At 30.0% G+C, this 25,758-nt stretch overlaps 1 protein-coding gene across 11 annotated transcripts in view; it reads left to right on the top strand.

The window, feature by feature from the left end:
• Positions 1–25,758, top strand: part of LOC114131394 (aryl hydrocarbon receptor protein 1) — a 53,073-nt gene that overhangs the window by 24,200 nt on the left and 3,115 nt on the right. For all 11 annotated transcript variants that reach the window (XM_050200096.1, XM_050200097.1, XM_050200098.1 and 8 more), the window contains 7 exons: positions 19,306–19,421; positions 19,501–19,590; positions 22,775–22,996; positions 23,169–23,359; positions 23,763–23,869; positions 24,648–24,789; positions 24,991–25,539. In XM_050200096.1, the coding sequence (XP_050056053.1) occupies positions 19,306–19,421; positions 19,501–19,590; positions 22,775–22,996; positions 23,169–23,359; positions 23,763–23,869; positions 24,648–24,789; positions 24,991–25,539 (1,417 nt within the window). The remainder of the gene's footprint in view (positions 1–19,305; positions 19,422–19,500; positions 19,591–22,774; positions 22,997–23,168; positions 23,360–23,762; positions 23,870–24,647; positions 24,790–24,990; positions 25,540–25,758) is intronic.

The raw sequence follows: 25,758 nt of genomic DNA on the forward strand, positions 1-25,758 counted from the left end.
GAATACATTTATTGAACTATTCTAAAATAACCGGTTGCGATGAAAGGTCATTACCATAAATAACATATAAAATGACCATTGACCAGACATATATATGAAAACATCTAGACATCAACGATGACGCATACGGTATCTGGTGAATTATTATAAAATGTGCATGTATAAATCATAATTGATTTCTAGATGTTGATTATAGTTTTATTTCCTTAAAAATAAATAATTAAAGTACACATTTTTTGTTTTTTTACATATTTTTAATACTTTAAGCAATGGTTCTTTTGCTATGATAGGTACGCGTCCCACTGGTGATACGCGGGAGGCCGCGTGAATACGAAAAATTAGTTTTAATACTGTATGTAATAAATCTAATATTATTTTATGTTCTATGTAAATAGATATGAAATATTATAAAAAATGTTGAATGTTCCTAAATTATAATTTTTTACATTATTATTATAAATAGGTAGGTACATTGACATTTTGAATAATTTTATTTACAGTCATAAGTAGTATATGACTGGTTTCTAATACATAGTATGAATCGTATGCAAAAAAATGTTAAAGATCTTCTGATATAGTCATATAGGACATTATTTCTAATTAAAACTATATTTATTGCCTTTATAATTTGTTTATTTGTTTACTGTTTTAAATAACTATCCCTTTAAATTATGCGTAGCAGATAAACAATAGGTATATTTCAATATTAGAATTTAAATTACTTTTTAAAATTATCACCTAAACATATAATATGATTACTAAGGCTCAGATTTTAAATCATAGGTAATAAGCAACTAAAAAAGCATATGATTGTTTTAAAAAAAGCAAAAAAAAATCATGACCAAAAATTAACATGAACTAGCTAGGTATAAAAATGAATAAAACAATTAAAAAAATTAATTAAAAAAAGAATTAACTACCATGTATTTTCCTAGATTTTCAGTAGTGAAATTGACTCTATTGTCCGACATAATATTTTGTACGTAGAAAACGAACTCTCTACATCCACTGAAGTGATCGATGCATACTTCATACAAGAGATTTCAAATTAGAACACTAAATCTTAAATTTTGAAATGGTCGATATCGATGTTCTAGGCATACTGCATACCGTATAGGTATTGCAGGCTATACGTTTAATACATTTAATAAACAAGCTGATAACGAAAACAATAATAATCCAGTATCCGCATTCTGGGTTTTTACATTAATTATTAATTTTATTTTTTTATTTCAGTAGCATAATAAACATAAAAAATTCAGTTGGAATAATTTAAAAAACCAATAAAAAAGTAAAAATAAATTGGTTTATTTGGAATCAGAATGACGTGAAACGAATTTATGTATAAAAATTAGATTTCTATCTCATATAGTTATAAAAAAAGAAGCATATGCTTTAAAATCCGATACCAAATGATTACCAAGTATACCCAATACAGAAACAGTTAACAATTAATTTTAAGAGATATAGAATACTAATAATATAAGCTAGTACAAAATCTATCACCGATCAATGATCATCATTCGTTACGTACTTATAATAGTAAAAACAATATAATATCATAATGTATCTATATATTGGTTTATTTATAATCAAATTACTATTATCTAGTAGAGCATAATATTTGATAAATTGTCAAGTGCTACTAGTATAGGTATGTACTACACATAGTCTAAGTATTAATTACTATTTATGGACTTATGGTAGAATTTAATATCTAACATTTTAAAAATATATAAAATTGATTAGGTTTTAGTGGACACTAATAAAACAATCTTAACGCTTATATTTTTTTGTATCGCACCAACAATTTGTAAAACACTATAAAATGACTCATTTATAAAATGCTTAAGATTTTCGTTTATTATTGGTCATTGAAATTGTCTAGTCACGAAGACCTCTTATTACATGCGGAAAAATATTATACAATAGTAATTGTATCACACACATTATATATATATCATATATCTTTAAATATGTGTGTGAATTTAGCTTGAAGACTGCAAGTTACGCCCCCTCCCTCCGAAATCATTGCGTCATGCGTCGTTTACGTGGAATAATGGATAATAATAAAATAAACACAAACACCTTTTTCGCTCATCCAACATAAAAAAATACCGTGTACAAGGGTTTCTTTAACTCTATATCCCGAAAATAAAAAAAAAGTATTTGCACTCGATTTGTCGTTTATAATTCGTTTTGTTTTTAAACAACGAACTTTTGTGTAGGTACCGTATAGGTATAATTTGTATACTATATATACGTTGCATATAATAATAGAATAATAATACGTAATAACAAGGGGGGATTTTTCGTTGGGCAGGTAAAAAGCGTCGTCGTCGGTTGAGTTATAGGTTCAGTACCGGCGACGTCGGCGGTGGCAGTGGCGTCCCATCCATTATCCAGATTACGAAATCGGTGGCGGCGGGTCTCGGCGGCGCATAAGGCTCGGGGAGAACATAAACGTGTAGGTACCTATATAAAATGTATAAAAACGAGACCGATTCGTGGTAAAAAATAGCGACTACAGTGGGGCCAAGGGCGAAGGGGAATGTACGAAAACGGGGCGCCGCCGCCACCGCCGTAAGTTTAATTTCCATAAACCCGCATAATATGTTTGTACGTATATAAATAAACCCTTATGGTACACACATAATATAATAATAATAATAATAATATACGAGTATATAATATTATTATTATTATTGCTCGACTCTATGTATACTCCACGCTTATATACCTATATATATTTTTACTTTATATACAGGTATATAACGCATATTACACTGTATAGTTGTTGTTGTTGTTATTATTATTATAATGTGCTACCCTAGCCGGGCCCTTTGACGATTTTCCGGTGCTGCCGTCGGCGTCGGGGTCGTCGTGACATTATATATTACGGAGAAAACGTTACAGTAAAGCAAAGGGTGTAGGGTGAGCCGTCGAAGAGCGCGCGCGCGGCGTACCGCACCGCACCAATGGGGCGTCGCCGTGCGGCATATAAAGGGATCGCGTGCCGTTCGTGGTCTCGCCCGTATTACAATTTATATACTTACATATTATGTATGTGTGTGTGTGTGTGTGTGTAAACGCACAACTTTCGTTATATACGGCAGAAACGTCAAGGGTTGGACGGTGGGAAGGGGCGCTAGAAAGTCGTATTGATCATTGGGAGCATTATGTACCCAAGTGTGTGTGTGTGTGTATACATAGGTAAGTAAGAGTATATTATTATGTATGTGTGTGTGTGTGTGTGTGTGTTTAAATACAAGTATATACGTATACACGGTTCCTGGTCGTGCCGTTCCCGCCGCTTTTGAGGTCAGACCCCCTTTGCACAAAACGGACGCCCCGCGATTGATTTTCCACGAACGATTACACCGGTATATAAAATATGTAGGCACCTACAACATATATTATACAGGTTGACGACACCGGTACGCAAGTTTTAATATTATATAGGTACATAAACGCTCGTGCCTCGTGTGTGTGTGTGTGTGTGTGTTTAAATACAAGTATATACGTATACACGGTTCCTGGTCGTGCCGTTCCCGCCGCTTTTGAGGTCAGACCCCCTTTGCACAAAACGGACGCCCCGCGATTGATTTTCCACGAACGATTACACCGGTATATAAAATATGTAGGCACCTACAACATATATTATACAGGTTGACGACACCGGTACGCAAGTTTTAATATTATATAGGTACATAAACGCTCGTGCCTCGTGTGTGTGTGTGTGTACAATAAGTTCGTCAATATTTTATTGTATAATGTATAATAATATATACTGTAATGAATGCATTATAATGGTATGTATTATGAGCAAAACATTGAATATGTGCAGCTCAAGTTATCGTATCAGAATGCCTGTTATTTACAATGGTTAGGTTTACACGTGTTTAAGATCTTACATATGTTTATTTTAGGTGGTATGCCTACCGTTTAGTATACCTATGTACATCCGAATACTTGAAATCTGTATGAGCGCAAGTGAAAATTGAGAAAATATTTCGGTGCCCCCTTTAAAGAGCTAAAACGAGTTTATTCCGTCAATTCAACTGCTTATCATATAATGTTAAAATTATAATTATTTACTTAAGTATTGTCCTTTACGGTAGACTGTCACGATTACTTTGAGAGTTTCCCGGTTCCACCAAACTATTGTCCCGCGAGTCTTGACTTATCTTGAGTCCTATAACCTTTTAAACCAGGCTTCACGAGTCATGACGTATACAAAAACTGGTCATTTGTATCTTGTACATACTAATATGTAATATATAATATAGACCCTGCGGTTTATCGTCAACGTTGTGGTTATAGCAGTCTAACTAGCCTCTTAAATACGCGTTTATTATGTACCGTACCTACGTAGACCGCACGACGAGAAAAAATATTCAACACCTATACCTTAACTACCTATAGAATTTGTCGTGTTAAATTTGTCGATCCGTCTAATATTTCTTCTTGAATTAGTTTCAAAATATCTATGCTTCTATTTACATATACGTGTAACACAATTATTATTATGTATACATATATTATAACACGTGAGTTACGTTACATTTTCAACAGTCGAGCGCGGTTGTACATAAATATTAATATATTGTTCAAAATCTGAAGTTAATCGTATTAGACGTATGGTATTTTTTTTTATTTTTATCGTCTTAATTCTAATTTTACCAAAAACCTTTTGTCCCCGACTCAAGTACAGTATAACGAAAAAAAAAATGTATATGTATGTTATATATTCCAAAACTACCGGTTTATGGTTAATCGCGGTCCGATAGAGGTCCAGTGGTTACGGTCGTGTTGGGTTTCCGTTCCGCGTCGCAGAAAAACCAGTCTTGGTAGGGTGCTTAGATGGAAAAAATATATATTCGCCAAAACCAAAGAGATAATCCGTCACAGGTAACTCGATCCGATAGTGTTACCCAGACTACCTTGTCACTAGTTGTCTTTTGAAACAATTGGAACGACCACGACGGGTTCTCGTTTCATTGCGCCCCGGCTTACTTCTTTGGTATAAACCGTATAATTACGAATCTTTGCCAATTAATTTTTTCTGCTCCCCACGTATTATGAAGTTAAACAAATTCTATCAATGAATAATCAAAATAATTACCTACGGTTATTCTTAACGAATTTAATATATTTCTCATTTTTAATTCAAATTTAACAAAAAACTAAAAGAAGTTAAATATTAACACTATGCTTTTAAGCCCGTGTTTATAATTTATAATATTATTGCTTATATACAATAGAAAGTATAAAATTGTATACTAAATAAAAAAATAAGAAAATTTTTAAGCATATACCTATGCTCTATATGCTAATAACCATATAACTATTACCAATCACCCATATATTATGCATTTTACAGTTATACAAGCTTAATTTTTTTAGAAAAAGTGTTAAGAGTTTTAAAATAAATTAATACAGTCTTTAAGTGTATAGATAGGTTATTTGTAAATTTTAAAGTTCGTGATTTGAATATACTATATGTAAATTTAATAAATAACAACTATATTAAAACTTAATATCTACCTATATAATATAATATTATTATTTATAAGAAAAATTTTAAAACCATTTTACATCATGACATTTAGTTATTATACTACGTTAAATAACTAATTATTTTTGTTTTTAAAATTTAAGCAGAAATAATTTATTATAACTTACTGTAATTAACACAGTTTGTGTACACATGATTGAAGTATAATTTACATAAATATTAAATATGGTATACAATTACATGATTAAATATGAAATAACTAAAAAATAAATTCTATTTCATGTATCAATTTACGGTCAAAAGATATCAAAAAATTATATGGGAGTACATTCTTGCATAATATTAAAATATTTAAAATGTATGTATCATATTAATATATGTATTCTTATGATGAATAATTAATTAGTTAGGTAAACAGTTACTTTGTGCAGTCCATTGTTTTAAATGCAAAATGTGTATACTTCGTACAATCTAGGGAAAATGTGCATTGTAGAACGAGGACACATTGTTCTATTTTATACATATAAATATAATACATTTATAATACATATGATATAACTATAAAGTATTTATACTATAAAAATGAATAATATATTTTTTTAAATGTGTTATAAAGTTCGATACGATTTAAATATTATTTGGTATCTAATAATATATTTATTAATACAATTTATTCAATAATATAGACATAACAAATAATGCAAAAAAATATGTAATCAAAAATATTATATTGTTCAAAAAAAAGAAAGAATTTTAAAATCTAAACAAGTTATGATAAATTAATACAGTATATTAAATATGATATTTAATATTATAATCAAAATCATCTTTGAAGAGTTTTGGTATTAGTTTATAGTTGAAATCGTTTAATAGAACTTTAAAACATTTTTAATATAATTTGTCATGACTTCAGACGTGCTTTTTATATTATAAATATATATATATATACTTTATACTATTTATAATAATTATATTATATATATTTAAATTTAAATAGTAATAGTAATAGTAATATAAGTTTTTGCGTTCGAAAATTCACATTTTTATCCGACCGTACGATATATCCACGTTTCGCATTTTTAATGATCGTGCATATATATAATCTAGAACCACTATAAGTAGATAAAAATAGTAACTGGTAGCGGTAGGTGTATGGTTCAATATCTTAAATAATTTTATTATTAAGACCTAATTATCTATTTATTTTACAAAGATGCTTCCTCTATCAAATTCACTTCAGTATTGTAGTATACCTACGAAAATACACGGTAATTTAAAAGTCTTTAGACGATTACTAATCGATATAGTTTAACAACTCCGAATTGCAAGTAAAGGATCGATACACCATTACAAAGATAAGATAGACCAGTTTATGTTCCTTTATTTTTTTTTTATTTTCATATCTAATAATCAAGACTTGTGATTGTTTTGTAATGATTACTAATTAGCGAACTACCTACAGTATGGTATAATATCCTAGGCGTATAGATCCAAGGGGAGCAAGTGTAATTTCCTATGATTTTTGAAGATGTGTGCCGAGTGATCGTATTAAAAATTAGTAACTCATAACCTATGTATTAAAACTTGAACAATTTATCTTCATTAAGGATGAAGAAAATTATCTGGTATATTCTAGTTCCTTTATTATGAATATAACAGTAATTTAACAAAAAAAAAAAAAAAATACAACATTGAACCAAATTTAATAAAATTAACTATCTACATAATAGAACCATCCCAGTGTATTATAGCAAACTGTACACCTTAGCAGTCTAACTTTGAACGAAGGTGATTTGCATGGGTTGACCAGGATTATTGTATTTAATCTGAAAGTAGTGAATCATTGCTTATTTACATTCTATGAAAACGATTAATTGAAGCATGGACGTTTATTTACAAATTATTATTGGTCACGAAAACTTAAATATTTGTTGAAAAGGTTAGTTAGAAAATATCACAATAACATCACTTCTGTTGAGAAGGTAGGTATACGCAGTTATCTGTGTATGTATGTGAGCCTATGCCCTATATTATATACAAAGAGCTCAATCAGTTCAGACTTAACAGTTATTTTTTCGGGAAACGTAGATATTTTCCGATGACGTTAACACTTAACTTTTTATTCGGGCCAATAGAGGGTTTTGCTAAGGTATTAAAATATTACAATAAAAAAAAACGTTTTTCGTTAAAAAATCATACTAAAATACACTTATGGTTCGAGGCCCTTCTTATGAGTTCGTCGACTGCGAACATTTACTATAATTTTCCGCCAGGACGAACACCAATAACACGGTGTTTGCGCAAAAACTATACCTACTCGTAACAATATTATTATGTATATATACGTATCATATACGAAACGTAATGTCGTAGAACTACGCAAAAACATCGCTGTCAGGTCTAAAAACCGTGTGAGACACTTTCGTTTATATATATATATATAGGTACTACTATTATAGTAACATATAAATGTAATATGTGTAGGTGATGGCGAGTGTGGTGGCGATTCGACGAGGGAGGAACTAGCGAATTTCGGTTAACGCGTGGGTGGTAGGGTGGATGTTCCGGGGAAGGCTTGGTCCGACGACAATGCGAATATCCGGCGGTAAATATATATGCGCGGTGACGGGAAAACGCGCCGTCTTTTTCACCCGTCCCGGAACCGGTACGGCAGCAGTATAGAGCGGTTCACCGAGACGAGACGATCTCGATTCTCTCACACACACGCACAGACACACACTCTCTCTCTCTCTCATTGAACATATCACTACAATGCGAAAACGGTGTGCGGACGTAATGGACCGCGACCGCGGGGTCCGGTGAGACAACAGCAGCGACGGACACTGTGCAGTATAGTTATTGTCATATCATTATTTTACCGTTAAGCGGCCAGCGACTATATATACGATACACCGACGGGCAACCCTCCAACGGAAAGCTGACACACGCGCGCCGCCCGGCCCATTATGCGCACACGTACGACATTTCCATTATTTCGTTCTGTTTGACCGGAACATTAACACGCGCGCACCGTAAAAGTACATAATATAATACCATAATATACCTACATAGTCGTACAGTGTGTGGCAGCGGACACTGGTCGACGCTTTTGTGCGACTCGGGGGGTTTTTGTGTGTATTTTGACGTTTCGCATATTATATTATTATTATACACGCGCGCATAATTCGCGGGCGATCGATTAACTTCCGCAATCGGTTAGCGTATATTATATACTGTTGTTGCTGTTACTATATTATTATTGTAGCGCGAGACTGCGAGAGGACGGTCGCTGTGGAAAAAATAATAATAAATATACGTAAATCCGGGAACGCTTTATATATCATATACCTACACTTATACAGAATTATTCAAAGCGAATCATTCGATGTTTTGCACCTGCAGGCATCCTATGTCACCCGATCTTACGCCATGCGACTATATACTTCTTTATGGTAATGTGCTAAATATGATGCTGTGTACTCGTACCACTATTATCATAAACCGCAGAAGGACTAAAAATTAAGAGAGTCAATTACAAAAAATGTATGCATGGAATAAATTAGAGTTTCTGACTAGATGTTGTTCGTGTGACCAAGAGAAACCATGTAGAATATTTATTGGTAGCATCACATCAATTTGGAACATTATTCTTATTTCTTTTATTTAATGAACCATACATATACCTATCACTCTAGATCTAAAACTAAAAAGATATAAACATTTGAAATCGGATGAATCATTTTGAATAACTCTGTGTTATTATGGTGAACTTACTGTTCATAAATGCTACACTGGCCGCCGCCGGCCTACATGCATTTGGCTTCTGTCAATCGGATTTACAAGGTTTCATTTTGTAATCCTTTGATGGTAAATATTGGGGTAGGCCACACTAAGTGACTCCTATATTTATATACATAAACGTGCCTATGTATACATAGTGAGTGTATCATGACGTGTATCTCCGTGTTTTCAATGGTCACGACATAACATCGCGAGTTAAATCGATTTCGTAACTGACACAAAACTGTGCCGAAAACTGTCTTGCATATATAGTTACTTATGTAGATGATGTGCCCACTAATTAAGTAGCTAATTGCTTTTATAATTTACCAAATAGTCTTTTATAAAACGCAACATTTAATTAATTTCGAATTTCGCAAAGTTTAATATGCATATAGTAATTATATTAAGCCTGAAATTTGTCAACAAAATATACTTGAAGGTTAAATTTAATTTTCTAGGGTAATAGTTTGAACTATGAAGTTTAATCAGGACAGAATTGTTATTGGACGCTAATGTTGAACAATTAAACTTGAACTGTAATATCTATAAAAACAAATTATTATTTATTTAAAATTTTCTGAAATATTCGCAAAATTATGATACCGATGTATTAAAAAAATATATATATATAAATTACTATCATTAACATTAATAATTATAAATAATAATAAATCAAACACCTTTTCTAGAATAATTTTAACCAAAAAAAAAATACAACATTTTGAATTTTCAATAAAACTAACTTCAATGAGTATAATAAAATTGGCTTATATACGGTCTACTTTATGTTACAAATTGTTTACCTAAATACAATTATAATATATTTGTTCTAAATTTAAGATTTATCCAAGAAAATTTAAACACTTACAATAATTTTGTAATAGTTCTTATGATATACTTATTTATATTTATATTTTTTTAATACTATTTATTTATTAGCCTTATACTTTTTAATTTATATATTATAGTCTTATTACTTTGTACCCATTACATATTTACTTTGTAAACGTTTTTATACATACCTATAAGAATATAAGACTATAAATACAGTGGAAAATATTTGAACAGATTGAACATGCTGTTGTGTCAATTACGATATAATTTGTGGTAAAATATTATAACCTAATACACCGTAATTCAGTCGGTTTCCTTTTGTTTATACGACGGTTATTATTATTATTATTATTAACGCCGCGGGGGTAATATAATGAAGAAAGTTACAATTAACAAAAAGCCATAAAGTATAAACGATACAGTCGATATATACACTCGGTTGGATATTAAAAATATGAGTTTTAATCGCAGTAAACCAACAATATTACACAACACAATGTATCTTGAAAAATACGTCGGGCGAATTAAATGCGATCGTACCTATAGTATTTTTTTAAAAACATAAACATACCGTTCTTATGTATATTATGAGATATTCTATTTAAAATGTCCGGTTTCGTAAACACTGTGTACACGATCTTAATGAATTCTGTCGAGAGAGAATACTGCAGCAATCTTCAAGTTTAGAATAAGTGGGGTACATGAAATAATAATGATACGATACCCAAGAAAAAAATGAATAGTAGGTATATGGTACATCGTATATAATATTATAATGCTAGTCATATATATACAGAGGTACATTTATTATTATTCTTAAATGTGTATCAATGAATATACCGCCACAAGGGGTCCTTCAGCCAAGCATATATCGCTAATTATTAATGAAAAACGGAGCATTACAACAGGTTGAGTAGGCGAACGGTGGCTAACATAATTCTGTTCCGACTGTGTAGCCAATAATGTATCGTGTCCCACAATAAAACAATATTCCAGGAGTCGACAGACGACTACGCCGGCAGCCGTTTCAATAGTATATACACACACACAAATATACATTATTATAATATTATGCATGTGCATATAATATATCGATATCAAAACCGACTAAACTAGTTTGTGTTATTAATTATCATTGTTATTATTTGTTAAATTTAAGTGTTTGAATAAAGATACATAATATAAACCGTAAGCGAGTGCAAAACTTTTGGTGATCTTATAAAATTTAGTACAGCGTTGAACACGTGGGAAGTACAATTTGTCAGTGTCCATACGTAAATGAAATATATTATAATATACTACACCAAAAATCAAAAACAAAAAAATATTTATACTTATACGCTATTCGTATATTTTAAATAAATTCATGGTAGTTTGTTTAGATATCGTCATCAAAATATTTAAGTATTAAATTTTCGAGAAATTAACACTAAAAAGATGTAATACATATTCACACAATGCGTCTGCGCATATGGTATAGGTATATTCAGCCTTCAGAGAGAGGTCATAACCAGACAGGTCTTCCGAAGGACAGTATTCTAATTATTATAACAACGTTTATTATAATTAAATGCATTCATACTATTCTATATAGATATTAGATTCATATTTGAATGTTTTATTTTTATTAACTGTTATATAACTTACGTTAATCGTTATACTTAGGTATACCTTATCAAAATTCAAAATGAACATACTCCGCAAAATCTATAGGATAATGAACTGTCATACATATAATTATAACTAGGTAGTAATATAAAAAACATTGAGATACAATGATTGAGAAAAAATTTAAATAATGACTTATATAGATATTATAATATATCACTACTATATATTTCATAAATATCCTAAGGACTGTGACTTAAGTCCTGCTATATTAAATACTACTTACTGCACATGGAATCCGTAGATTTTTTTAAACAGTGTTTTTTTTTAAACATCAAACGCCAATATACAGAATGACACAAAACATATTTTTAGGATAATAATAAAACAACATTGCGCTATAGCTTACCGGCCTAGATTTAACACCATTTGAAAAGCATTTTTCATTTTTTTTTTTTTGTGAAATATCGGTGTTTAATTCTAATAATACTTATTGAATTTTAAAATATTCAATATCATTATTTTTGTTTATGTACTCATATAATGCATAACTGTTGTAGTTTACCATAAAAACATTTTGGTATTATACAATTATACAATACTGAGAGCCTATTATTATATTAGCTTTAATTTTTTTCCGTATAATATATAGGTACTACATAATATAATGTAGTATGTACAAATCAAAACCTATTCTAAACATATATAATTTTAACAAAATGTTGTACGAGTAGGTACACATGCACCTATGTAAGTAAATTAGATATATGGTCGGTACTGACAGTGGCTGGTAATTATTCTCGCAAGCTGACCCTGTCAATTATTATAATACGGTGTGTAATTTTTAAGGCATGTGCGAGGGTGCCCTTGTAAAAGTTTTTGGACCGTGACTATCGAAAGGGTGGTTTATTCTGGGGAATAATGCTAATTAAAATATAAGAATATTCATAAAATAATAATAATAATTTCGTACCAACTTTATATAAACTTTGAGTACTATTATAAAAAAAAATTATAACGGAACAAGTTAGTTTATGGTTTTTTATTCACCTGGGACAAATTAATGTTTTATGAGTATCGCGTAACATATTATACGAGATTAAAAACAATGAATAATAATATTATAAGTACAATTATGTATTTTGAAAGGCTTTTTTTTTGTTATCATGCGAAAGCGACCCCCTCGGGTACGCAAAAACAAAGTATAGTAACGTACCTAATCCGAATGGTCGAGATTCATTTACATTACAGCGTCGTCGACTAGGTGCAGAAACGCTACTGTGAGTTATGCTCACAGGAAACCGGTCGGTGTGCGGCCTGTGTTTTATTGTATATACATTATGCGATCGTATATTATGTATATACTCGTAAAATAATAATAATACCTTAGGCGTGTATGTATACGTATTAATTATTATTATACAGTTGAACGGACAGCAGAAAAAAAGGAAAGAGAGAGACGACAGCGATATAGACTGGCCCTGCTGCTGTGGCAGCAGCAGCTGACGTGTGACCGTTTGGGACATGATAGCGGGCCGCTGGTAATTACACCTAAGCCGTATAGGTATAATGTCCTAATGACAGATATAAATCAAACGACCAGATGGTTTTGGTGGCAGGCACCCCCTCCCCCACCCCCCTTTTACCTTCCCCGCGATGATGTCATCGCCCCCACCTCGGTGTACGCCTCCTTTCCCGAGCTGGTTGGAAATTAATTACTTAAATTGTAATTGTTTTTTTTTTTTTTTTTTGTTAGAGGATCTATTATTTAAAAGTCGAACACTACGTTTTATAACAATAACTGCAACTGCAACTTACTGTTTATGGTATTATGGCATCATAATATTATGAGTCTAATATAATAGACTGGATATTTTATATTTTACGTAGGTACACGCGCATACGCATTTGCGCTACAACCATATACACTATATCACGCTACAGATACATGTCAATATCTTATTATAATATAACCGAAAGTAGAACCTATAAAGATTTAATAATTATAATTCAAATATTTTAGATATATATTTTGAAGTATCAATTTTCTGTATTGATTTCGCAAATTAGTTGTCGACAATATAACTTAAAGGTTTTCGTACGTATTAATGTACGAGTATACATATGAACATATAGAAGTTATAGTATTAGCTGTGTTTCGGACTAACCAAATTATTTTGCGGTCATGTTATACATGACAAAAAAATAACTTAAAAGAAACCGTATAAAAACATTGGAATGTTCTGGTTTCCATTCTAAAATCGGACGTATTCGCAATATATCGATGTTTTTAACATTGTGATGAATGTACTTTATCGTAAAATACAAAACAAATAATTAATAATATTATATTAACAGTTCACTGAAATACTCCAAAGTAACTGCTGTAACTACATCAGCTTACTAAAATTCCCGTAATGCGTACGAACTACGAGACTATAAATTACACACACGTCTATACTTACGATTATCACGTAATGTATCACGTCTTGCATTCTGCTGTAACGAGAATGAAACACTAGCAACTGATCAAATATACATATACGATTATTCTACCACAACCGTCCACAACAGCTACTTTACATTGTATTTTATGGTTGTCTAAAACTCTATGTGGTCTCATAAGTCATTGATTTCGTTCGGTATTTGTATATGTTTATTTAGTGATGTTCTCGAGTAATATTTTCATGTATATTTAATATTTATAATGTCCGTTCATACTACATAATATTATACAGAAAGTTATTATTTTTTCAAAAAAAATTAAATTATTACTTTAATTTGTTTCTTGTCAATTCGTTTTATTTTAATATAAACAACTCATAATTCAATAGAAGTATAATTTCTATATTTCATTATTTTAATAAATTATAATATAATAGTAATATTTTAGATAATTTACAATAATCTACATGATACGTATATGAATTTGAATAATTATTGTATTAAGATTACATATTCTCTAAAAGTAAAAATTCTATTAATTTTTAACAGAATAATAAAATTATAAAATAAGTAATGTCGGTTATTTGCTATTTTATATTTTTACTGACTACAATCGATTCACATTATCTTAAAAATAGATAGTGAATTATTTTATTTATTGTATTGTGTTCATTGTTTTTATTTCTCTATAAGTACAATTTAAACAACATTTCATCATTTTTAAATAATGTATAAATTGTAAAATACTCAATCATTTTATAACGCTTAATCTGTATTTGAGCTTATAGATTGTGATAGTTAATACTTTAAAAAAATATGTTTATGTTAACTGTACCTACATTTATGTTTATTTTCACAATACGTGTTTTTATACGTTCGTATTAACTTAAGCAAATTAAAAAAAAAAAAAATTCTTAAGTGAATTCTTAATATTATTACTTTATCAAATTATTAAACAATTTATTATTATAGATCATTTTATAGATTAAGGTACATTTACTTATAATTTTTTAATATTTATAACGTTAAATGAATAAATATATAAATTATTTAAAATAAATAGATGTGTTCACTGTTCAGTGCGTTCATGGACAATGGATATCATGGTACATTAATTAATTCAACTAATATCCTAAATACATCCCATACTAATATACTGAATATTTGAGTTAGTAGGTAATTTAGAATAACCAATAATTTTATAATATTACTTGTGAATAGTTTAAATAAAAACAACACATATAAAGTTTAGAATCTATTGGGTGTTTTTAAATGTTTTACGTATGAACTTACTAGTTACTACCTATTTAATTACTTAAATACATAAGTTAATATTATTTTATTATACAATTAATTTTTAATTAGTATACATGTATGACGTATATATATATATATATATATATTATATATATGTTATATTGTTTTGAGGAATGTTTTAAGTTAAACTTATATGTCTTTGAAATCAAAAGCATGTTGTTTTTGCAAGTATTGGAAATTTCTTTTATGAAAATCAATGATTGAACTACTCGTGCACCTACACTCAATAAAATATAATTCTATAAGTTGTACATTTTTTCGTATCTCAACAAATTTTAAAATATTATTTATAATAAATAATCTATAAAAAGTTCTATGGTGCAATTTTCTCGAGCGTTAAAACAATTAGATATATTTAATATTGTTGGTTCAAATTTTAAACGGTATCCTTGTAATCCGGTATCTTTTGATCAAATAAAAACGATCAGGGGAAATATCAGTGATATTTTAAATCTTTGATTAAATAATCATGATTGACTATTATATATGATAGGATGGAATTGGTGCTAGTTCAAAGCTTGGTAATTGATTTTTTCAAAACCTAAGAGTAACTTTCAGAATTTAATATCTAATACTAACAATAATAATAATATGGAAAAATCGTGCGTGGTGATCGATGCAAATTCCACAGACGTAGGTACAATTTTACTCTCATTTGGCATTTAAATAATGTGTTCGTGTGGGCTAAATATATTATATACACACATAATATAATATATAAGTATATATATATACTAAATATCATTATATACTACATAATTCACAACGCAGTTCCCACACGTCGATATTGTAGAAAGAATAGGACGCGTGTGGTGTTGCGGGGTAATGTACCGCGGAGGGAATAAAACATCTCGAAAGTCATAAAAAGATATATGATATTATTTTTATTACAATAAACACGCCGTGATCGCAGCTGGATAACGTCATGTTTAAAATGACCACGATAATTTTTTACAACATAATACGTCTTCACCCTTGATGTATCTGGGACTTCATATCCGGCGGCGGCAATGGCTGCAGGGGGGACGAAATCCAGTTTACGTGATATTTCGCCGAAATATTATTTTTCGAGCACGCGTATACCGATATGAGTGTGTACGTAATACATATATAAATATATGCACGAGTATTATGTGTAATATATGCACGTATTATATATAATGGTAGGCAGGCAGGTAGGTACTACCTGGTGGCGGCAACGATTCAGAGAAGTGATCGGAAGCGGAGAGAGAGTGGAAAAAGGGAGACACAAATCGTTTATTTGTGACCGAAGGGGTGGTTGCGGTGGATAGGGGATGATTTGTTTTGACGCCAGGTGCCCATGGTAACTGAATTACATAAACGGCCGCCGCGGGATCGCGTGCGATGAACGGTTTTTCGACGCTGGCACCCTCCCCTAGCGGTAACCCCTCTTCACGACCGCCACTACTACCTACCAACATCAATTCTCTAACACCCACATATGCAGCCAATGATACAATGTACATGGGTATTGTGTGTGTGTATATACCTACTAGCGAAAATATAGCACAGGATGAAACATGTGAAAGCTGAGCACGTCGCACGTGCGTCGCCTGGTAGTTATAGCGGCAGAGTAGTATCTTCTAAAAGTTTTATTTTATTTTATTTTTTTATTTCAAAAATCTGACATGTGATCTATTTATGTCACTTTACAAACGGGTTGCCAGTCGCGCGGCGAGAAAAGTAATTTCATCGCCAACGCACTCCCGCCGCCCCTTCCAACTTAAACACGCTAAAGTTTCCCTCAGAAACTCAAATGCACATATAATGTTCGTAAACGTACAATTGTATATAAGTAGTTACTACGGTAAGTTTAATAAAATCGTACGTCACTGGCAAAGTTTATGAATCCGGTTTTTATTACACACGGAATTATGGTTTTTTCTTACTTATTTTTTTATGTGTGTATATTTATATACGTACATATAATATATACATACAACTGATAATTCATAAATAATAAAACATTCATACTATCCAGGCAAAGACCGCTGTGTACACCACAATAATAAATAATTTTCGTCCGGTTAATTAAAGCAAAACCACTGAAAGACCGTCGGGATAAAAAGGACGAACAAATGTGTAGAAGAGAGCGAGTGAGAGGTAGATGGAGAACAGGATGAAAAGGGTACGCGTACAGACCGAAGAGTTAGAGGTAATAAACTAGGCTCGTTAGTTGTCGTTTTAAGGTGGGGCGCCGATGGGTTACGATTTGTTTGGGATGTAAATAAGCCATCACCAGCGGGCGGCCGATAATTTTTATCATTATTTATTTATTTGTCTTTTCGTTATTTATTTACTATATGGATTTATTGCGCAAAGCACACCGCGCGATTTGCTTTTTCAGGGTTCTTTTTAACGAACATGGCGCTCCAGTGGAGAGAAAAAAATGCAATAGATCACTTATTATTTATTTTATTTTATAAAAACCAAAAAAAATTTACATATTCCCACGCCTAATTCTAATGATTTTACAGTTTAAAAAAATACAAATAAAACATTTCGAATACCTCGAATAAAGACACTTAACATATACTAAAATGTACACATACAAAAATAGTTTTATTATTTCATTCAAATTCAATAATATTTTATTTTATAGCTTTCGAAACCTCATATTATATATAAAAAACCACTAAAAATAGTTATTATGTTTCCAACACAGATCTTTAAACGATTTTTTTAGTTTTATATAAGTTACAATTTAAAAAAATCTAACACATGCTAATATTTTTCAATCGATAATATAACATGGATAATAAATAGTCAAAATAGAAAATATAACTATTTAAAAAATATTTGAATGATAAGAAATTCCAATATTCTTTATTATTAGGTATGTGCCTGCTTGTAAATTTATGACAGTATAGGCGCAATTTAATTATGTAGATGAGAAATATAATGTAAACATATAAATACTCGTAAAAATGATAGTTTTTGTGAACCATTCGATCAAACGAGATTGTTACGATTTTTAATTGTTAAATATAATGTTTGTAACTTGGACGATTTAAATCTACCTACATAAAAAAAAACAATAACAAATGGACAAAATGTATAAATGGTCTAATATTCATTGCTGGCTATTTTATAACGTCATGCCTCGAGTAATCTGGATAATTTTGACATTGGTATGCAAATTATCGACTAGTATTATTATAGCAGTTAACTTAAAATGAATGACAAAGAGTAGATTTACACTCGTTTCGATTTTATTAGGATTAAACAGCAAGGAAATCATAGAAAAATCTGATTAAAATGTTTATGTTGTGAATACCGGTTTTAAATTTGTATTCTATACGTTCGTATTATTTATACAAAATAAATCTCGATAAATATGTATTGGGCAATTGGCCAAATAACATTTTATAATGGTTTCAATTAACATTTTGTGTAATTCGTGATATAAAGTTACGATATGAAGTTATGTGGTGTTACATTGAAGATCAAACCAGCTTAACCTGCACGTAGTCTAATCTTTATGTGTATAGGTAGGTATAGTGAACAAAATAAAAATGTTGTATTTATGCTGAACTTACTGCTTCAGGACTTATTTAAATTTTGAATAAAATGTAATAGCTACGACATATTCTATAGCTAATGATCCCGCGCGTGCATGTGTAAGCGTTGGAGTATAGATAAATATCAGTTTCAAATTGAATCATCACACGAGGGTGTACTTACTAATATAATAGGTAGTTGTTATACGGATGACTGACATAATTTCTACTACTCATGGTGTGATTAATAGCATTTTAATGTTGTTTTTTTTCTAACAGTTACTATGCACAAGTCCAAAGAAGAACAAGCCAATGTTACCAGCTCCCAGTACCAACGTTCTAGGACGTGCCCGGAGCCACATCATTTGTACTTGGACGGAGACATGTTCCTACAAGTGAATAATTAAATGCAAAATTTAACCATATTAGTGGTTCTATAATTCCAACATAAAATCTAATTATTTTTTCATACAGGCATTAAACGGCTTTTTAGTAATGCTCACCTGTGACGGAGAGGTTTTCTTTGCGACGCATACCATAGAAAATTACCTTGGCTTCCATCAGGTAATTTAAATTTATAGAACTTTTTATGAACATTTAAAACATATACGTATACATGTATATTATATAATGGATATTATGTTTCTGTTTATTAAAATAAAAACTTATTTTTCATTTATTAATATATCTATGTTAAGTTAAATAGTTTAATACACATTTGGACTTTAATTTTAATCAATTCATCATTTTAACCATTATCATGAAAATGTATTAAAAACCGATAATCAAAAGATTTATTAAAAACGTTGATATAAACATGTGTAATGAAAGTAGGTAGGTACCTAAATAATATTATTATAGTAACATTTCAACAGCTGCGTCGATGTACACGTGGGTACAAAATAATGGGCCGTGCAGATGTATTCTAACAAAAAAAAATATTATATACACTTATATACGCATATATCATACGATATATATCAATAATATACCTATGTGTATAAAAGACACTTTCATTATTATTGTTATTTTTTTAATTATGTTTTATTATAGTACTAATTTTTAACTGTCAAATTAATTGAACATTTATAGCATCACGTAAGCACATATGTAGACAACATTTGTATAGGTACAAAGCAATATATTAAAGTATAACTTTTTTCAAATGACAAACTCTTAGATACATGCAATAAAGTGTATATAAACTTAATGTATTTATGTCGATTGGTATTTTAAAACTACAACACTTTTTAGATAATACTAAAAATAGTCATTAATAAAACAGCAATAGAAACCTCTAGAGGTTGTCTAGAGTATTGATTTAATATTGGATATAAAAATCATAAACCAATTTACTATTAATTATAAATTATAACTTAATAATAATAATAAATATCGTAACGAAAACAATTTATAAACATATATATTATACACAATAAGTAATTAATAATTTATATTGTCTTTAAATTAATTTCACTTTGATGTGAATGAATTATATCAGGAAGCTTAACAAACCTACTCGATATATTATTATAGGTTGTGCTGACATTTACAAAAATATATTATGAGAAATATTGTTAACTTCACAAAATTATATAAAAATAATAATAAATAAGCGCTTATAGGTTTAAACAACAGACCAAATTGCCTAATAACCACTGTCATTTCCCGGACTATGTATATAATAAGGTTGGCCAGTAATAGAATATTTAAATTAGTTTGTTGTTGTGTAATAAAACTCTCTATAATGTATAGTAGGATATTATTTTATTGATATCAAAAATTTGTATCACAAGGTGATTAAAGTCAGACGATTTGGTGTTAAAAAGTATTAACATACTAAAACATCGATCTTTGTCTTCTCCAAAGGTTTAATATAAACCATTTAAAATACAATGCGTATTATAATACTTATACTACGATTGACGATAGTCCAATTGTAGATAATATATTATATGTTATTTATGAGTTCATACTTCGTATTCTAGATGCAAAACTGCATTGATAAGACAATTTGAATAAATCTATGTTCTATAGGTCATAGCAATATAACATTACAGAATATACGAAATAAACCAATATATAATATTTTAGATTTATTTTTTGATATTAATTTTTAGATATTATTTATTTTAAAGAACTTTTTAGGGATAAATTTTATATAAGATGATCGGTCACCTTTATTTAAAAGGAGCATATTATTAACCTTTATGACTCTTGAAATTAATAACCAAAATATTAATCTTTTTTAAATGACTTTCTCAAGAAATAACAATTTGATGAACTTATACCGACGTCCTACATAGTATGCTATTACTCGGTTTACATATAGGAAATAGATATACATATATAATATTCAATATTCTTTTTTTTTACTCTAATTAAGCATATTATAATATTATACATCTAATATTTTTGTAATGAAATAAAAATGTAAGTATACAATAATTTGAACTATTATTATGTATAATAATTACTTTAAAAATATAAAAACCTTTTAAAATGAAATAAGTTGTAGTTTATTCACATATTAGTATTTACGTTAAGTCTAGTACTGAATTATTATATCTACTTCAACAAAGAATATTTATTTTGAAACTACCACGAATAAAAAAAAACGTGTTTGAATATCAATGTTCGTGTTACAAGCTAGTTAAATAAAATATAGACTGTTTATCGTATTTTCGAACACTGTTGATCCAATTTTCTACAAGTTACAAATAAACGAATATTAAAAATAACTTACAATTATTAAAATTAAATGCAATTTGAATGCTTGTCAATACTTTTTGTATTGTTAATTGCCGTTAATTAATTAAAAATGCTAATTTTGGAAATTATTTAGTATTTACTGATTTATATCTTATTTTTACTCGATCTAGGTAAAAGGTGGGAGTAACCAAAGGGAAACTAGAGAACACGGTGTGGTCAGTGAACCGTGTTTCCTGCAACCGCGTGCACATTTTAATATTAACCCGCTAATTATTATTACTCACAGTTCCAATTGTAATACTTTCTACTTTTTTTTATATAGATATATAAAATATATAAAAAATATCATTTTTATTTTATAACTTAAGTGAGCCAACATTTTACGATGAATTAATATGAAAACGCATGACGACCGTATTAAAAACCTACTCTACCAACCTACTGCATAATTATTGTATTTTCGATTAAAAAAAAAGGTTTGGAAATGTTAATGTACAGTATAAATGGTATAATTAGATAAATCTTAATAATAAAATACACAAAAAATATTTTAATTATAATAATAATTTTTGAAATAAAAACGGATATTACTCATAAAGTCATTGCTAAAAAAAATATATATAATTTATTATACTATGAATTCAATGTCGTAGCTTGTGGTAGGTATATTATTTGAGTAGGTATATGCTTTTAAAGTTTGATACTTAAATTATAATATGGCTAAATAATCTCATAACGCTCTCCACTATATAATGATTGATGAGCATTCGAATCGTATATAAAATAGGTACAAAAACAAAAACTAAAAATTTTTTACTGAAATTTTTTTCAAACGACAAGAGTATACAATTTATGGAATTTTTGATTTTTGTTTAACAATAACTTCGAAGAAATCTTTGTGTTGAGTATAGTTTTCGGTTTAAAAGTGATAATGTAAACGTCGACGTTCTCTCTTAAGATATTCATGTTGTTTTTATCACCGTATATTATATATTATGATCTTATCATAACGCTATCATTTGGCTTGGTTTTACAGTCCGACATCGTTCACCAGTCAGTCTACGAGCTAGTACATTCTGAAGACCGAGAAGAGTTGCAGAGACAACTCATGTGGAATTCAGCCATACCCACGGAACCGGGGTCGCCGTCTCCGTCCATCACATTGCACGAGGCTTTGCACCCGGATAACGGCCGTCTGTTGCAGCGTAGTTTCACCATCCGTTTCCGGTGTCTGTTGGACAACACTTCCGGTTTTTTGGTAAAATAAAATTACAACAGCGACAATAATAATAATGCATAATATAATATTATAAAATATAATACATTCATACAATTACTGTAATTATACAGCCCTATTTTTATTTTCGTGTCTTATTCATTTGTGCAATAATATAATAATAATAAGTATAACTATTTTTATGTTTTGATAGAGACTGGACGTACGTGGACGGATCAAAGTAATTCACGGCCAAAACCGAAAGTCAGACGAACCACCACCATTGGGCCTATTTGCACTATGCACGCCATTCGGCCCGCCGTCTTTACTTGAAATACCGCACAAGGAAGTCATGTTCAAGAGTAAACATAAGCTAGATCTCAGCCTAGTGTCTATGGACCAAAGGTTTGTATTTGGGCATCTATATTAATTTTCTGTTTAGTTTTTAAAATCTAATTGACGTATATTATACTTCTATTTTATTTTTTTGTTTGTTATTATGTATATAATATATATATATATTATAGTCATGTAGATATATTATATATTTTTAATTTATGCTATGAAACAATTCTGATATATATGCATACTTTTAAAATTAAAAATATTTTTTATTATACTTTATACTTTATGAGACGATGAGTGATTTTTGTTAACAGAATTGCGCCACTTGTATAACAATATAATTTATATTATAGACTATAGACTCTATAGTATAGAGTATAGTTAATCAATTATGATTAAATACAAATAAATAACTTAAAAAAAAAGAAGTTAATTTTAATGAACATAAATATTTTTTTTTTAGAGGCAAGTTATTATTAGGTTATTGTGATTCCGAACTCGCTAATATGGGTGGATACGACTTAGTCCATTATGACGATTTAGCATACGTAGCCAGTGCCCATCAAGAACGTAAGTGTTTTAATATTAGAAGTTTCATATTATACATAAATATAAAGATAGATATAAATATTAGATAATATTAGTACGTCTTTTGAGGTAAAAACGCAATTTTTGTCCATAAGTGCATTGAAATAAAATACACATTTTGTGATTATAAATTGATATAGCAGCACTCGTCATTATTTTTACTATTATACTACTTTTAGCTTACACAATATTTTTATCAAAGATTATGTTAATTATGTTGTTTTTTAACATGTTACATGTTTTCTGGTCATTGTTTTAATTTTATTTACAATTCTATAAAGTACATTAATACGTTACATCTAAACAAGATATTGTTTGACATTTACTTCCCCTCAACTAAACTTTAAACGAAATAAAATAGGTAATAGGTATTGGTTAAATTAATTTTTTTTTCATTTTCCTGTACACATATTATGACGCAATAAACTTATTTATTATCTACAATTTTATAATGAACATATCAGCTTTTTTTTATCAACGTTCACAAATAAATACTAAAATTCATAGTAAATAATTAATTATAACGATTAAAATATTTTAGTCCATCGCAGAATCACATTATTATGCTATAACAATACTCCTATATAGTACCAAAAATAAAATTAATAGACATCACTAAATTGGACTGCATTTTACACTCAAGCCTCACAAATAAATGTCTGCAGTTTTATCTCTTAAAAAAAAAAACATTTAAAAAAAGCTCGAACAATTAAATCACTTGAAACGTTTCTTATAAAAAACATGCTTATTATTTTGTTAGTATTGAAGACTGGAGCATCAGGAATGATTGCCTATAGAGTGCAGACCAAACCAGGCACGTGGCAATGGCTACAGACTAGTTCCAGATTGGTTTACAAAAACTCCAAACCTGACTTTGTGATAGGAACGCACAGGCCTTTAATGTAAGTATCTATTCGAAGTTAATCAGGGCAGGTATTTTTTGTCTAGAAAAAATAATTAAACGAAAATACATATATATATTAAGAGCTGACCTAACACCAGTACGCCACACTATTTACTACATCACAAACGGCATGAGTTTATATTTAACTGCGGATCTGTCAATAATATAGCATTGTTTTTATGCACGGTACCGTTTACAGGGAAGAAGAAGGCCGCGATCTGTTAGGCAAACGGACCATGGACTTTAAGGTCAGTTATTTGGACGCGGGCCTGACGAATAGCTACTTCAGCGACTCGGAACAACTGTCCGGCTCGTTGTCGACATCCACCAACGCCGCGGTCGGTGCCGCGTCCACCACTGGTGCCCCTGGTACGACCGGAACGTCCGGTCAGACGCAGCCGTCACAGCCTAGACGCCGATACAAAACGCACCTACGGGACTTTCTATCAACGTGCCGGACGAAACGGAAACTGTCAGCGAGCACGGCTACACCGGCACCGACGGTGGCGGCAACCGTCGCCATCGAATATCCGGCGGCCGTCCAAGCGCCTTCGGTGCCCACAGTACCGCCGCCGACTGCCGACGTCCTTTACACAAACCTTAACACAGCGGCGCTGTATTCGGCAGGACCATACAACGGGGCAGTAGTCGCTGATAATGGTGGATACCACCAGACGAATTTTCATCAGACCCTCTACGATACTCGAATACCATACCTAACGGCTACAGACAACCTGTTTCAGTATAGGTAAAAAATAAAAATATTTATAATATTTAATAAATAATAATTGAGTTTATTATAAAATGGATTGATTAGATATTTAGATATTTCAATAACTTAATTCAAATTTTGATATCATAATTTTTTTTGTTACATCTAATGCACTAAACATAATATTTTTGTACACTTCGATTTAATTTTATTAATATTATGTTGTATAAAATTGATATATATATATAAGTTTAT

Source organism: Aphis gossypii, chromosome 2 (genome assembly GCF_020184175.1).
Source record: "Aphis gossypii isolate Hap1 chromosome 2, ASM2018417v2, whole genome shotgun sequence".
Taxonomy (NCBI): domain Eukaryota; kingdom Metazoa; phylum Arthropoda; class Insecta; order Hemiptera; family Aphididae; genus Aphis; species Aphis gossypii.